The following is a 16,069-nucleotide window of genomic DNA, read 5'->3' on the forward strand; positions in this document are numbered from 1 at the left end:
TTTTCTGAAGAAGGGTCTAGACCCGCAACGTCAGCTTTCCTGCTCCTCTGATGCTGCTTGGCCTGCTGTGTTCATCCAGCTCTACACCTCTATGTTTTAGATTATTTCTTTTTACATATAGTAAACATTAAACTCACTTTTTTTGTTAACTCAAGAAAGCTGGTTAAATTGACTCCTTTTTAACACAAAAGTTCATTGGTCAGGGTGAAAGGTACCCACAAGGAAGGAATCCTTTTAAAATAGTTGTGACTAAGCTAGGCAGCAGGTGAATAATGAAAGGGAGCTAGTTATTTGCTCCATACCTAGGTGGTTAACAATTTGGGGTATTGGAGTAACTTGGGGGATTTTGTCTGGGGTCTAGTCATAACTCGTACGTTAAATATGTTTTCATACCATAACGAAGATCTCACTCACCAAACCAGTGCAGGCACCGATAGAAAATACCAGGATCCATTTAACCACCTCGCATCTTCTGACTTTCTGTCAAAATTAAAGAAAAATCAATCACAGCAGTCAAAGCAAATTCAGCAGGGTTATCAGGAGAGGGGTTGGGTACTGTATATTATGATAAAAGGAGGTCTTTTGGTTTAATTTTAGTTCAAAAGTAAGAACAAAAAAACCCATAAACCACTCAGCAAAATCAGTGAACCTCTTTGGGGGGAGAAATGGTTAATGATTTAGGTGTGCATTAAAGGCATAATCTGTAACTGAGAATTTAATATGTCTATTCTCTCCATGGATGCTGTTTAGCCTATTTACAACATTGCCTGTTTTTCACTTTGGTTAATTTAGCTTGGTAATATTTGTTTCAAATCACATTACCAAAGAGACAATTTCAAGAAGTGCAAGGTACAGTAAAGTGTGGTGGAAACCTCAAACCCTTTTCCCCTAAGACTGTTAAGTGTGTGTACAGGGGGGAATAGGGTATGGATTTCAATTTCAAAACAGATCAATAGACTTTTGTAAGACAAATGCATTAAGGGTTAAAGGGCGTTAAATGAAGTCAAGATACAGATCAGCAATAATTGAAGTAAATGGTAGAACAGACATTTGTGGCAGATGGCAGAATATCTACAAATATTCCTTCAGTACAGTCAACTGCACACTCAGATATTCCAAATCCAGACCCCAAAACTTTGCAAAATTATCAGTCTAATATCAAACTTTTTGAAAGGATGAGGCTACCAAATTAAATGCTTCAATATATCATTATGTAAGTTAATCATACTATTGTGAAATGTAATTTGATTTGTTTTTAAAGTTTATTTATTTTAAACTGTAGAATTTTCAATTACTGAGAGACAATGGTGCATCATCTTTTCAACAATTTGAAGAGAAAAGGTACACTGTCACCTAGATATCTGTTCATACAATTACATGATACAGAAAAAGCAGACATCATATTAATCAGAACTTTTACCAACCTCAGGATGCCTGAAAGCATTTCTTAGCCAATGAAGAATTTTTGCAGTTCAATTCTGTAATGCACAGAAAAGCAGTGCCAATTTTCATTCTACAAGACCCCCAACCAGCAACGAGGTAAGTGACCAAATAATTGTTGTTGAGTGGAACTGTTTTAGAGGTAAAGATTCTCAGATAAAGGCGAGCTCCCTTGCGTTTCTATCAATAGTAAGATGAGATCATCTGTTCACCTCAAATGCCAGAAAGGTCTTGGGTTAAAAACTCTACTAAATAAAACCACTTGCTAGATTCTTTGTTTATGCTTCTGGAACTGGGCACAAAAGAAAACTAGCACTGCGTACAGATGTCGTTTCCATTCTACATGGGGAGCACAGGAATTCATGACAAGAAAATAAGGACAGGTGTGACTGGAATGATGCAAGGGTGGCATGGGGGGTGCCTAACAGAAAACTGTCAGCATTTTTCTTTAGTTACTTGCTGAAACTGACTGCAAATTCAAAATATCAAGCATGTACAAATTTCATGGAAATTTTGAAATTGTGGGCCATTCAGGACCCAACAGATGACCACCCACCAGAAGTAGCAATCAGGAGATCAGAGAGTGCTTCAACATTCCCATTCCCACATTATTTTTAGAGACTTCACAAAGGTATGCCTTGTTCAATCAGATACAACTGGATTTCTATGTGATGCAGTTAAGAAAACTATGAAAACAAAACTAGCCTAAGAAAATCATACATGCTATACTATCCAATGATTAATTGTTAGACTTAAGCTTTACTTTTCTTTTAAAAACATCTTTAGAAAAATTTGAGTTTATTTTTCCAGAATAGTGGCTATAACAGAAATATTGTTAAAAAATAGCCAGGATTGGGACCTTAATAGTCAAAGTGCTCAGAAAATAAAGGGATTGAAAAGGGAGGCGGTGGTGGTAGTGCTGATTAGGGAAGGCATTGCAGTGTTGGAAAGAAAGAGGTCCCTTGAAGTGTCAGGAACAGAATCCATTTGATCAGAGTTGAAAACCAATAATTGGGAGAGAGGGACAGGGATCCAAATCTGCAGTGAAATAGCAACAATGAGAAAGAACTATAGTGTGACGATTGTGGATAATACTAATCACACAAAGAAAGATCAGAATAATATTATGATTTCTTAAGTGTGTTCAGAACTTCCTGTTTGACCAGTATGTTCTCTATGCAACTGGGTAGGAGGCATTGCCTGGATCTGGTGATAGGGAAAGGGGTGGACCAGGTGGACCAACTGTCTGTGGGGGAACATTTAGTAAGAATGATCATTGTATAACGTTTAAATGACTAATGGAAAAGAATAATAGTATAACTTTAAACTCGCGGCAGACACAGAGGAATTCATCAGGTGAATAAGGCTCGGGGAATTCTTCCACAAACCCCAAGATGTCAGCAGCGAGCCCAGTGAGACAACCAACCAACCAGAACCAGTTGACAGAGATCCGTGTTGCAGTGACCAAAGAAAAAGTCAAATTGGAGCCCTTCAGAAGGCCACTGCCCTAGGCTCAACATGTATGCTGAAGGCAGCAGGAGGAGATGCGTTAATGCCAGATTCATCAGCCACGCTCAAGATAGTGCAGGACGTCACCCAAGCACAACGCAATGCCATCCATGCTTTCAAGACCAATCACAACATTGTCATCAAATCAACAGACAAAAGGAGGAGCTATCAAACAGAATAGAGTGGACTACTGCAAAGAAGCATACCGACACTGAACAACCAGGAACACTAAAGACAACTACCTGCCAATCCCACCAAAGAATACACCGTTCAACTCAACAGACTGATCAAGACCTTTGATACAGACCTTCAGAATATTCTACGCACTCTCATCCCGCGTACTTCTTGCATAGGAGACTTCTACTGCCTTCTGAAAATACAAAGTCAACACCTGGACGCCCCATTGTGTCAGGCAATGGGACCCTGTGAGAGAACATCTCTGGCTATGTCATCGTGAAACCCATTGTACAAGGAACGCCCAGATTCTGTCACGACACACTACAGATGTCTTACAGAAACTCAGCACACATGGACCAGTTGAATCAGGAACATTCCTCATCACAGTGGACATTTCGGCACTCTACACAAGCATCCCCCACGATGACAGCATCGCTGCAACTACTTCAGTACTCAATACCAACAAATGAATACCAACTGCTAATTTCCATCCTACAACTCATCTGCTTCATCCTCGACTGCGTCTTCACCTTCAACAACCAGTTCTTCATCCAGACAGAGGGAACAGCCATGGGGACCAAATTTGCACCCCAATATGCCAACATTTTCATGGACAAGTTCGAGTAAGACATCTTTGCTGCGCAGGACCTCCGACCAACACTATACACCAGATACATTGACGATATTTTCTTCCTTTGGACCCATGGTGAGAAATCACTGAAACAACTACTTAACGATATCAACCAGTTTCATCTCACCAGACTTACCATGGCCAACTCTTCAGTATCAGTCTCATTCTTGGACATATGCATGTCCATCAAGGACAGACACTTCAGAACCTCACTACCACAACCTCACGATGTTGTACTTCTCCAGCTTCCACCCTAAACATACTAAAGAAGCCATCCCATAGGGACAAGCCCTGCACATGCTCAGATGAGGAGGAATACAAGGGACACCTAAAGATTTTGAAGGACGCTCTCATAAGAATGGGATATGGTGCTCAACTCATTGATCACCAGTTCTGAAGTGCCACAGTGAAAAACTGCAATGACCTCCTCAGAAGGCAGACACAGGATACAACCGATAAGAGTACCCTTCATCGTCCAATACTCCCCAGAATGGACAGACTAGGCCATGTTCTCCGCAGCCTTCAAATGTCATTGATGACAATGAGCATCTCGCCAAGATCATCCCTATGCCTCCATTTCTCACCTTCAAACAACCGTCAAACCTTAAACAGACCATCGTTCACAGCAAACTACCCAGCCTTCAGGGCAACATCGACCACAACACCACACAACCCTGTCATGGCTATCTCTGCAAGACATGTCAGATCATTGACATGGATACTACCATCATACTTGGGAACTCCATCCACCCCGTACACAGATGTGACTCGGCCAATGTTGTCTATCTCACATGCTGCAGGCAAGGAAGCCCCGAGGCATGGTTATTATTGGCAAGACCATGCAGATGCTACGACAACGGATGAACGGATACTGCGGAACAACCACCAGAGAGGAATGTTCCCTCCCAGTCGGGGAACGCTTCAGCGGTCAAGGACATTCAGCCTCCGATCTTCAGCTGAGCGTCCTCCAAGGCAGCCTTCGAGATACACAACAATGCAGAATCGCCAAGCAGAAACTGATACCCAAGTTCCGTACCCATGAAGACAGCCTCAACCGTGATCTTGGGTTCATGTCGTGCTGTATGTGACCCCACCACACTGTTCTGTATCTGTAAAACCTTCCTTACTGTCCTGTTTTGACACCACCACCTTGATAAATTGTTACGATCTCACTACCTTAACTAGTTTTGGATTACTTATTACTTCGGTTAGACCCTCAGCATGCAAATCTTATACCTGTCATGTTATTCCAGTCATTTAGTTTGTCTGTAACAACACCTGATTTTTAATTTGTTGCAATTATCTCTCTGCCTCATTTATTCAGGTTATAGGTCTTCCCTTCGCTTGTTATTCAGCTGCTGACACTTTACTCACACCATCTAGCACTCCTGGTCACCTGTAGAGACTTATTATTCAACACTCCACTCACACCATTTTATGATCTTTTGATCTCTCTACCTACAAATTCTGTGTCTGTGTGCTCTTTTCACACTTCACCTGATGAAGGAGCTGTGTTCTGAAAGCTTGTGATTTCAAATAAAGCTGTTGGACTATAACCTGGTGTCGTGTGACTTCCGACTTTAACTTTAAACTGGAAGAGGGTTAACTGCAATGCATTGAGAAAGAGATTTAGCCAGATTAAAATGGAACCAAAGTTTTGACAGGAAAACATATAACTAAACATTAGCTGATTTTTAAGAAAGTGATATTTCAGGCACAGGTACATTTCAACAAGAAGCAAGAAAACCAAACTGCGCTCCTTGAATAACAAGGTTGGTAAAGAATATGATGAAACAATAAAAGGACTTATGGTGCACATCTGATGAATTCTTCAAAGAGTGAAGCTAAATGCAGCAAATTGAGAGAAAGTGAAGAGTAGGCTAAGATGGAGGAAGAAAAAATGAGAATTGAATGGCGCTTGACATAAAAGAGTCCAAAAATCTTCTACCAACAACTAAATACAAAGTAGGCAGTAAGTAGCAGGTTGATACCCATTAGAATTAAAAGATATGTTTAGAGGCAGAGGGCAAGGCTAGAATTCTTACTGAGTGCAGTAAAGTCCCACCGTTCAGGGTGCACATGTTCTCAGAATGTTGCAATCGGTGATTTTTGCAAATGACAGACTATACATACATAGCGCAACCTTTTTCTCCAGGAAGTTAGTTTTTTTTCGTGTTTTTCTTTTCAAAATCGTGGTCAGCCAAACACTAGATTCAAAGTCACTGAAAGGCAACTGAAGTAAGGGTGGACATGCAAACACATATTTACTGTACTTTATATAGGTGTTTACTAAGGAAAAGGATGCTGGACATACATCAGTAGAAGCAGAAATATAAATGATTGATGGAGTGAAAATTGACTGGCAGAATGCACAAAGGCTGGTCATGCTCAAGACTGGATAAGCTGTCTGGTCCATTCTGTAGCATCTAGGTTGTGAAGGGAAGTGGGAGCTGCAAAAAAGCTTGCCGTAATTTTCCTCTGATATGGGAAAGGTACCAGAGTCTTGCAAAGTGACAAACTTGTCACTCAATTTCAAAACAGAATGCAAGGACATCCCTAATAATTACAGGCCAGTCAGGTTAACACCTATGGTGGGCTGGGTTTCAGAAACAATAATCAGAAAAAGAAAATCAACAGGCACTTAGATAGCTTTGAGTTAATTAAAGAAAACCAACATGATTTGAAGAAGGCAAATCATGATTCACTGAATGATCTTTTCAATGCAGTAGCAGGGAAGTTGATGGGAATGCGCTGATATTGTCTATATTGAATTTGACAAGAAAGAATTTGACAAAGGATCACAAAAAAATTAGTTATCAAAATAGACCCTCCTACTTCTCAGCACAAGTGTCAAATTGTACAAAAACTGACAAAAAGGACAGTAAAGTAAGCAGTGATAAAAACTCGCCTTTAAGGCTGGAAGATTGCAGATAATGGTATACCACACTAAGACCTTTGCATTTCAACATGTATAAATATCCGCACATTGAATTAAAGCAAAATTTCAACATTTGCCAAATGATACTATTACATAGATTGGCTTGCAGAACAGGCAGACAGATATCAGATGGAATTTAATACAGGTAGATGCATGATGAAGTATTTTAGCAGAACAATTACTGAAGGCTAAATGATACAGTTCTAAAAACTTTGTGGGGTAAGGACACCCAAGGGTTCATGTGCAAACATCTTTGAAGGTGACAAGACAGATTGAGAAATTAATCAGCAAAGCATATAGCAGCTAGGGCTTCATGAATAGAGGTAATGAATACAAAAGCAGGGAAACTGTGCTGAACCTAAGCTCCGGTTAGGTCTCAACTGGAGTACTGCTTTCAGCTCTGATCACCGCATTTTGAGAACATGAAAGCTCCAGAGAGGTGCAGAGGAGATTTAGCAGAATGGCTTCAGAGATAAGGAAATCTATCTACAAGATTTGATTGGAATAGCTGAGGTCATTCTCCTTGGAGCAAAGCAAGTTGAAAGAAGAAAACAGAAAAAATTAAACAGCAATTTCTCAACATACCTTGTTATCCAGTGTTTCGAGCACCTCCAGATATGGCTCATTGATGCATTTATCATAATCCAAACTCTGCGAAGAGGAAACAAACCATCAGGCACACCAGAAAAAGAAAAATACACATTTAGTGATGCAGAATAAAATGTGAATCCACTATGATTTTGTTGTCATTTAACTTCAATCATGAAATTCGCAGGATTTCATCTGGAGTACAGTTAACGAACAGAGTGCCAGGTTCAATACTGATTAAAGTCAGAGTCAAAACACTGGCATACAACATAATGATCAACATTTTACATAAAATAAAAACAGCAACTTACTTAGTCATGGATTAATTTTGGGATTCAGGTCATTTATAAATCTGTTGTCAACTGAACTGAGAAACTGCTAAAATGTGCTCATTCCCAGGGTATGTGTTTTTCTGGATGCATATAGCCTAGCTGAATTTCTCAATTGAGCTTTAAGAACACTCCAAAAGGCAGCAAGAGTAAACTACATTGCAGTTGGTCTGGAGTCACATCAGGACTGGACAGTAAAGGTAGTTTCTCTCCCTTAGAGAAGTTAGTGAACCTGCTGGATTTTTGACAATTGGTAATTTCATAATCACGATTATTGATACTCAAATTCTATTCCAGATTAATTTCACTGAATTTATCTTCTCCAGGTAACATGTCACAGCTATTTACAATCTATATTACTGACCTGGATGAAGGGTCCAAATTTCTGGTAGCTAAATTTACAGATGACAAGGAAAGTAAGTGGTGAAGAGAAGATAGAGTCTGAGGGATACGTATAGGTTATGGAGGTGGGAAAAAACTGTGGAGGACGGAGTATAAAGTAGAAAAAATGCAAACTTGTCAATTTCAGGATTGAACAGAAAAACTTAAAACTATACAAGTGGAGACTGATTACACAATTAGGTGGCACAGAGAGATCTGGGTTCACAAAAAGTGAGGTCTACAGGTACAGCAAGCAATTAGGAAGACAAACGAATGCTGATGTTTACTACAAAACCAGTATGTTTTACTGCAGCTGTACAGTGTCTTCATGACAGCATATCTTGAGTATTATACATAGCTTCGGTCTCCTCATTTGAAAAAGGGTAAAACTGCATGAGAGATAGGAAGAACTGCCGACGCTGGATTCAGAGATAACACAGTAGGCCAGGCAGCATCAGAGGAGCAGGAAAGCTGACGTTTCGGGTTGGGATCCTTCTTCAGAAATAAGGGTCCCCAACCAAAATGTCAGCTTTCCTGCTCCTCTGATGCTACCTGGCCTGCTGCGTTCCTCCAGCTCCATACTGTGTTATATTTAAACTGCATGAGAAGCAGTTTAAAGCAGGTTCACAACTCCTTCCTGGGAAGAGAGGCTTATCCGATGAGGAAAGGTTGAACAGGTTGGGCATATAGACATTGGAGTTTAGAAGAATGAGGTAATCCTGCTGAAACTTCGGATCCTGCAGGAATTATAGGGTGGATTCTAGAAGGTTATTTCCTCTTCCTAGATGAGAACAAGGGGGACACAATTTAAGAAAAAGAGGTCTCCTTTTAAAGCAGAGATGGGGAGAATTTTTCTCTCAAAAGGGTCATTCGTCTTTGGAATACTCTACTTCCAGGTTACGTTGTTGCACGTTATAAAAACATAACTTACTTAGATTCACTACTGCTGCTCTTCTGAAATCATGTTGTAATCTGATGCCTGTATGGATATTAGACAACTTACAGCTACGAGAAAGCCTGCCTTCAACATCTACTACAATACTAGTCTCATACAACATATTTTTCAATATCAGGGCAATTAGGGGTTTGCAACAAATGTTCATTTCAGAGATATTCATATCCTGCAATCAAAAGAAATGGAACACATAAATTTAAGGTGTTCCTCCACATTCAGTGTGATATATTGTACACCAGCAGATTTAAGAAAGACAACTAATCTGTTTGAGGCAACATGTCCGAGAACATATCCCCGGGTCCTACGCAGGACCAGTGAACATTGGGAAGAACCGCTGTTGAACAAAGAGGGAGCTCCTGATAACTTATCAAACAGTGAAATCACGTGTGGTCTAACAATGTCTCAAAAACCTCAAACAGAGTTGCATTACAAACCAGAAAAGAAGCAGCCATCAGTCTGTGTGAGCTTCCAATTGGTAATGGCGTCTGCTGGGAAACTCAAAAATAAGCAAGAAAATGAAACGAATGACAATAAAGGGCATCTCACCAGTCTAGTTTCCTCTCTACCAACGTATTCAATGTTCAGGTGCAGCATATAGGAATGAATGAAGGTTTATTGTAAACACACTTGCCTTGCTCATTTACATACCTCATAATCTTTCCTTGGCAGAATTTCATCCTCTTCCTCATGTGTCTCTCCCAGAATAGTCTGTTATGAATAAAAAATACTGCATTAATTCCATTCAGTTTGACAATCAAGAACCAATTTGTTATCTCTTCTCCAAGAGCCTGACATAAAACAAGAACTTTGGTAATAGCAGTGAGAGAAAAAAGTGCTTTTAGAGAAGTTGAGCATCTAACATAATAGACTGCATTTCCCCTTCCCACCATTGCTTTAATCTCTTACGATCCAACTTTCATATGACACTCGGAGGCGAGGGTGTATCAACTGAAATTCTCCTGCCTAACATTGACAGATTTTTGTTGAGTAAGGGTTTCAAAGGATGTTGGGAAAAAGTGGGGAAAATTGAGTTAAAGTACAGATCAACCATGAACCAACTGAACAAACTCAAGGAACTGAATGTATCACACCTCCTCGCTTAAAAGTGACATTAATATCAATAGGGATTTATCTTTTCCTTTCTATCAGAATTAATACAGCATCATATCTGTGGCCAAATTATAGGCAGCCAAGAGAAAAATACGAAGTTTTCACCATATCTTCATCAATCTGGGCACTAACTGAAAAACTGCAATGTCATGATCAGTCAGCTGCCTAACCAAGCACTGGAACCTTCAAAACCCTCTCTTCCCACCCTAACATTTAGAAATATGACAATACTGATGTGTTACCCTTCTGCAACAAATCCATTCCATCTCCAAGCCCAAGAATTTTCCATTATTGAACTCGGGACAATTGACTACATTCCCCATTAGCCCCTTCACTCCGGTCCATGAAGAGTTATTAAAACTTTACATCGTCGCCTTTTGTACCCAATTCCTCAATTCCTTTAGTGTCCAAAATTCATCAATTTCAGTCTTCAAAATAATCATTAACTGAGCAAACAGTTTTCAGTTGAGGATTCCAACATGCAGAACGCTGAGTAAAGAATTACTCCTCACCTCAGTTCAAAATGGTTACTTCCTTGCCCAGAGATGATGACTATCAGTTCTAGACTCACCAAAGGAAACATCTTCCCAGTTCAAGCATAATTCCAGAAAGTTTTCCTTACAATTCTCCATCCACCTTTTGAAAAAATATTTGCTTCCTCATGTAGATTAATTTCAAGATTTTTACACAATATTCCTGAAATATCACTGAATATCAACGCTGAATGGTCTTTGCCTTTTAAAAAAAATTCACATCATACCCCACCTTCTTGCATGATCACTTAACAGTCTGTATTCCTTTACAGTCTTCCTTTCAGCTTACAAAGATAGGCAGGAATGTATCAGTCACAAGATTGGGAGCATTATACTTGGTCCCCTCACCCATGCTATTGGATCTAGGCTGTAAACAGCTGAGGCCCAAAGACTGATTCTTATAACAGTTCGTTTGTTACACCCTGTTGCTCTGAAAATGACCCATTTCTTCTTATTATTTTTCCTATCTGCAAACCCATCCTCAATATCCAATGAGCTCTAACTTTATGTGGTACCTTGTGGAGTAGTAGTCTCATGCACAGAAATAGAGAGGTGAAAGTATAGTTGGTCATTGAACTTGAAAGGAAGAAATAAGCCAAGGGTTTGTCTTCAGTTCTGAGGAAGTGACACAAGACCCAAAACGTTAGCTCTGATTTTTTCTTCACAGATGTTGCCAGACCTGCTGAGCTTTTCCAGCAACTTCTGTTTTTGTTTCTGTCTTCAGTTACCCCGATTGAAAAATGCATGCGTCTGGATACGGAGAACTGAAGACAATACCAGTGATTCTCCCCTCGAAGAGAAAAAAAAATCAAACAATGGGTAAAGAAGAAACAGGTGCTATGGAAATGAATATGGTATATAAGCAGTAGGGAAAGCAGAGGGCCAGGATTAGGAGAGGAAGAGGAGGTAGTTGTGAGGGACCGGGCAGTATCGGAGTGAGGCAACCAGGTGATGATCCGAGAGCAGGGAAGAGGAGCGGAGCCAAGCCCACAAAGACCCTGTGGTGAACTCAGGAAAGCTCGCAGTGAAATAACACAGCCAGCGCCCCTTCCCCGCTCACCAGCTCCTCCGGGCTACGGCCCTCTCTTTCCCCGCAGCAGCAGTACCGCAAACATGGGCCGCTCGCCATCGCCACCCCCGCCCGTCACGTGCGCCGGGCCTGCCAGTCACGGGTGGGGTGGGGGGGGGGTGGGTGCGGGGTGGTGTGCAGGACCTAACGATACAGACAGGGTTCCGATCTCGCGCGTCCACAAATAACAGGAGACACAGCTTGGTGACACCCGTAACTGCGAACAACTACGCATGTACGCTGATTCTACGCATGCGCACCATTCCAGACACTACATCATAAAGTCTACATGCGACGTCACCAATAAATGTCGCACTGCGCGTGCGTGTTGAAGCGTGCACACTTTTGAAAGGGGGTTCAGTAGCGGTTCCTTAGACTTGATGGTCTTACCCTTCACTTTCGCTTTTCTTCAGACTGATCGTAAGGCTCAATTATTACATGCATTGCAGAACAAGTCTATGCTATATTGCATGTCCAACTCTGAACTGACAGTGAAGACATCGCCAACAGTAAATCATGAAGTTTGTAAAGAAGATAGTAACAGACTTCAGGATAGACTGGTGAAATGGGCAGACGTGTGAGAGATGGAATTTAATCGAAACAAACGTATGGTATTATATTTTGCGGGAGGGAATGAAGAAGGGCTGTATAAATTTAAATTGTACAATTTTAAAGAGTAAGGAGTAGTGAAAACTCGATGGATGTTCTCTCTGAAAGTGGAAGGACAAATATAAAAAGTTACTTAAAACGTACGTGGCTGAATAAATAAAGACATACAATTCAAAAGCAAAGATATTTTGCTCAAGCTTTATAAGTTAATGTTTAGGCCTCACCTGGAGCATTTGTGACTATTTGTGAGGAGATAACCATAAATTGTAGGAGGATATCGATGGACGTCAGCTGGGCACGGCAATAACAGGTAGAATTCAACGTTGAAAAGCGAGGAAATGCACTTGGGGAGGGATATCAAGGGAAGGTATTACACCATGAATGGCAGGATCCTGGAGTCAGAGAAATATTGGTGTGTATATCCACAAATCCCTGAAAGTAGTGGAGAAGATAGACAGCATAGGTAAGAAGGCATGTGTAATTCTTGCCTTTATTAGTTGAGGGATAGAATACAAAAACAAAGAGGTTATGCTGGAACTGTATTAAACGGGGGTCACAACTGGAGTACAACATGCAGTTCTGGTCACCACATTACACTAGAGAAGGCGTAGAGAAGCTTTGCCAGGATGCTGCCTGAAGTAGAGGATTTGAGCTGTGAGGAAAGATTGGATAAGCTGAAGTAGTCCTTGGAGCACCAAAGATTGATGGGATACTTGATGGAAGTGTATGAGATTTAGGGCTTAGAACGGATAGAAAGGCACATTTTCCATTAGTAGATGGTTCAGTAACCAGATTTAAGGTAAAAGAGGAGAGTTGAGGAGAATTTTTCCCCAGCCTAAAAGTGTGGTTAAGTCAAAAATTCTCAGAACATTTAAGCTGTTTTTAAGCATTCACTTGCATTACCTCCAATGCAATAGGGCCAAAAGCTGGAAAATTGGATTACTTTTGTCAGATCTTTGTTGACCAGCATGGATATGGTGGGCCGAATAGCTTCCTTCCGTGCTGTCAATGTCTAAGCCTGAGAATTGTAGGCACCATACCTCAAAGGCCTTGATGAGGGAGCAAAGGAAACATCATTACAACGGTACCAGGGATACAAAACTTTAGTACCGCAGAAAAGACGAGAGATACTAAGAAGAATGTTCAAACTCGTGAACGGTTTTAATGAAATAAATAAGTAGAAACTATTTCGCGCACTAAAGGAATACAGATTTCAAGTCATTCACAAGTCCACATGAGGAAAGATCTACTGCCTGAGAAAGTAGCAGAAGATGATTCGATAAGAACTTACAAAAGGAATAGGATAATTACTTGAAGGGGGAAATATTCTGAGCTTTGAAGAACAATGACTCACTGGGTAACTCTTTCAGAGCCGACACAGAAAGGATAGGCCGTATGTCTCTCTGAACGCTTTTTAGGTCACTTTTCACATGATTTGTATTGGTGGGTCTGAATGTGATTATACTGAGGGTTGCTTTCCTTGTAAGAGTGTTTCTGTTTCATTCCCGGTATAGAATTGACACTCATTCTTCTTTTGGTGCTGTACCCGCGATAGGCGGATCAAGGTCTCGACCATCTGTTCCTTAGGTTGGATCCTTTAACTCGGCTTCTCCTTATTCTACAATGTGAGTCTGCCTCGGAGTTGGGTATATTATCCAGAAAACGTTTCAGATGAAGTCACTTTCAAACTGCTTTTGGGCGTTGTTGACTTGGGGAAGAACCATTCAGTGGTATCGCTGAATTTGTCTGCATTATTTGGAGGTTTAAATGCGTCTTTTTACCGTTAACCATGTGATCCAGGCACCTTCTCAGATCAAGTGTTAAATGTTACATTAATGATATTGTCTGAACGCAGCAACGAAGAACAGGACCCGAAACTAAAACAGCTGCAAACCCTAACTTCACAAATTTGCTTTCTACAAACCACGCCCATTTCTCAGAACACTTGGAGAAGGACGCAGTTGAATTTGAACTCCCATGATGATATGGTCCGTTAAGTAAATATTTACTTCACAATTTCATGGCTGGCGGAAATGTCAGTTCATCCTCGCTAGCACGTCAAGCCCATTATTCACTGATTCACCCAGGATTTTCGCTTCTCTGGTAACATTTCTGAGTTACTTTCGCTATTTTTTTGGAGACTGACGCTGTTATGTTGCGATAAGCTACTTTGTGTGAGTATCGTTGTTTATTGTACTGTGCCATTCATTTTCAAATAACGTTTGAATTGTAAATTTCTCTTTTCCCCAGCAGTGTTTCGGGAATGAAGAACTCCGTTTGGAAAGGAACGTTCCCTCTGGGCTGCTATTTCCTGTCCCGATGTATACTTTAAATGTTTGTCTGATTGTACCAATGCTGAGACAGAAACATTGTAACAAAACTGACATTCCCATCCTCTTTTAATCAAAACTGCAGCCTCTCTGACAGTTAAACTCAGTTTGTAACGTTGGCACCTCAGTAGAATGAATCCTTAAACCAAAATCACTTCCAGTGGTTAAACAGGACTTTAAAGATCTGAAGCAGAAGGCTCCAGTTTCCTCGACAATCTTTTTTTTTAAATTGTGCTATTTGATCTTTCCGGTAGATGCTGCTTCGCACCATTTGTCACCGTTTCAATACACTGGCTTGTAGTGTGCAGAAGAAGTCACAAGTAGGCCAGTCCAGGTGAGTTGACAGGTTATTTTCCTTCAGCACATTATTATAACAATTTCTGTAGTACCTAAGACAAGGTCATTAAAATAACAAAACCAGTTTAAAAAAAGGAAACGAAACAGAAATTGCTGAACAACTCAGCGGCTCTGGAACGAAAGTAGAGTTAAAGCTTGGAGTCCACTGACCTTTCACTTCTGGTCTGGTCAGAAGTGAAGAAGGCTGATGTGATGGGACAAAAAGTACACGAGAGGCCAATTTTAGGGAAACAAGAGTTTGTTTAGCTTGGAGAGCAACGAGAACATATGAAGCACAGAAGATGACGAAGTCTGAAGTGGCAGATTATTTATATTGAGGAAGAGATTTACCAACTGCGCTAAGTTCAGTAGGAAAAAATGAGGGGATTTTGATGGAGAGTTAGGTATATGTAACAATAATAAATCAAATCAAACATTGAAGTGTCCTGAACACGCAAATCAGAGATTGCAAGATTGCTATGAGGACAAGCTGAAAAACTGCATTCGATTAATTTGGCAATTTGTATTGTGAAATGATTAGATTAACAGTGACAAGTTGCCAAATTATTGAAGAATTGTTTCATAGAAACCATAAATTGAGATTACTGAAGAAATAGTTACCATCTACACTGAACTATTTCTTCAATAATTTGGCAAAATTTCACTGTTAATCTAATCATTTCACAATACAAATTGCCAAATGTATTCAATGTAGTTTTTCAGCTTGTCCTCATAGCAATCCTGCCATCTCTGGCTTGCGTGTTCAGGATACCTCAATGTTTGATTTGATTTATTATTGTTACATATACCTAGGTACAGTTAAAAGTATTGTTTTGCATGCAGTACAGGCAGGTCATACCACACAAAGAACGTAGGGTGATAGAACAGTGCAAGGAATACAAAGTTACGGTCTAGAGTCAAAGAGATTAACAGCACAGAAACAGACCCTTCAGTCCAAATCATCCATGCCAACCAGATATCCCAAATAAATCTAATCCCATTTGCCAACATTTGGCCCATATCACTCTAAACCCTAAATAAAAACCAAAATAACTGCGGATGTTGTAAATCAGGAACAAAAACAAAGTTGCTGGAAAAGCTCAGCAGGTCTGGCAGCATCTGTGAAGGAGAACC

General features: G+C 40.4%; 2 protein-coding genes and 1 long non-coding RNA gene across 10 annotated transcripts in view; 2 read left to right on the forward strand and 1 right to left on the reverse strand.

Annotated features, from left to right (window-relative positions):
* LOC125486638 overlaps nucleotides 1-2,978 on the forward strand; it is a 26,309-nt gene extending 23,331 nt beyond the window's left edge. The window contains exons 2-4 of the long non-coding RNA XR_007265267.1: nucleotides 1,283-1,341; nucleotides 1,430-1,539; nucleotides 2,778-2,978. This is a non-coding gene — a long non-coding RNA (uncharacterized LOC125486638). The remainder of the gene's footprint in view (nucleotides 1-1,282; nucleotides 1,342-1,429; nucleotides 1,540-2,777) is intronic.
* The window catches only part of clcn6 (chloride channel 6), a 97,289-nt gene that overhangs the window by 49,468 nt on the left and 31,752 nt on the right, over nucleotides 1-16,069 (reverse strand). For 2 of the 3 annotated variants that reach the window (XM_048614960.1, XM_048614959.1), the window contains 3 exons: nucleotides 9,597-9,656; nucleotides 7,281-7,346; nucleotides 415-480 (listed from right to left, as the gene is read on the reverse strand). In XM_048614960.1, coding sequence (XP_048470917.1) covers nucleotides 415-480; nucleotides 7,281-7,346; nucleotides 9,597-9,656 — 192 coding nt within the window. Of the gene's footprint in view, nucleotides 1-414; nucleotides 481-7,280; nucleotides 7,347-9,596; nucleotides 9,657-11,651; nucleotides 11,873-16,069 lie in introns of those variants that run through there. The other variant, XM_020514217.2, reaches the window with a different exon arrangement.
* mthfr (methylenetetrahydrofolate reductase (NAD(P)H)) overlaps nucleotides 12,006-16,069 on the forward strand; it is a 19,464-nt gene continuing 15,400 nt past the window's right edge. Inside the window, exons 1-2 of one of the 6 annotated variants that reach the window (XM_048614961.1) lie at nucleotides 12,006-14,443; nucleotides 14,854-14,933. The gene's annotated coding sequence lies outside the window, so the exon portion shown is untranslated. The remainder of the gene's footprint in view (nucleotides 14,444-14,853; nucleotides 14,934-16,069) is intronic. The other 5 variants (XM_048614963.1, XM_048614964.1, XM_048614965.1 and 2 more) reach the window with 5 other exon arrangements.

The sequence above is a fragment of the Rhincodon typus genome, chromosome 31, assembly GCF_021869965.1.
Source record: "Rhincodon typus isolate 14 chromosome 31, sRhiTyp1.1, whole genome shotgun sequence".
NCBI lineage: Eukaryota > Metazoa > Chordata > Chondrichthyes > Orectolobiformes > Rhincodontidae > Rhincodon > Rhincodon typus.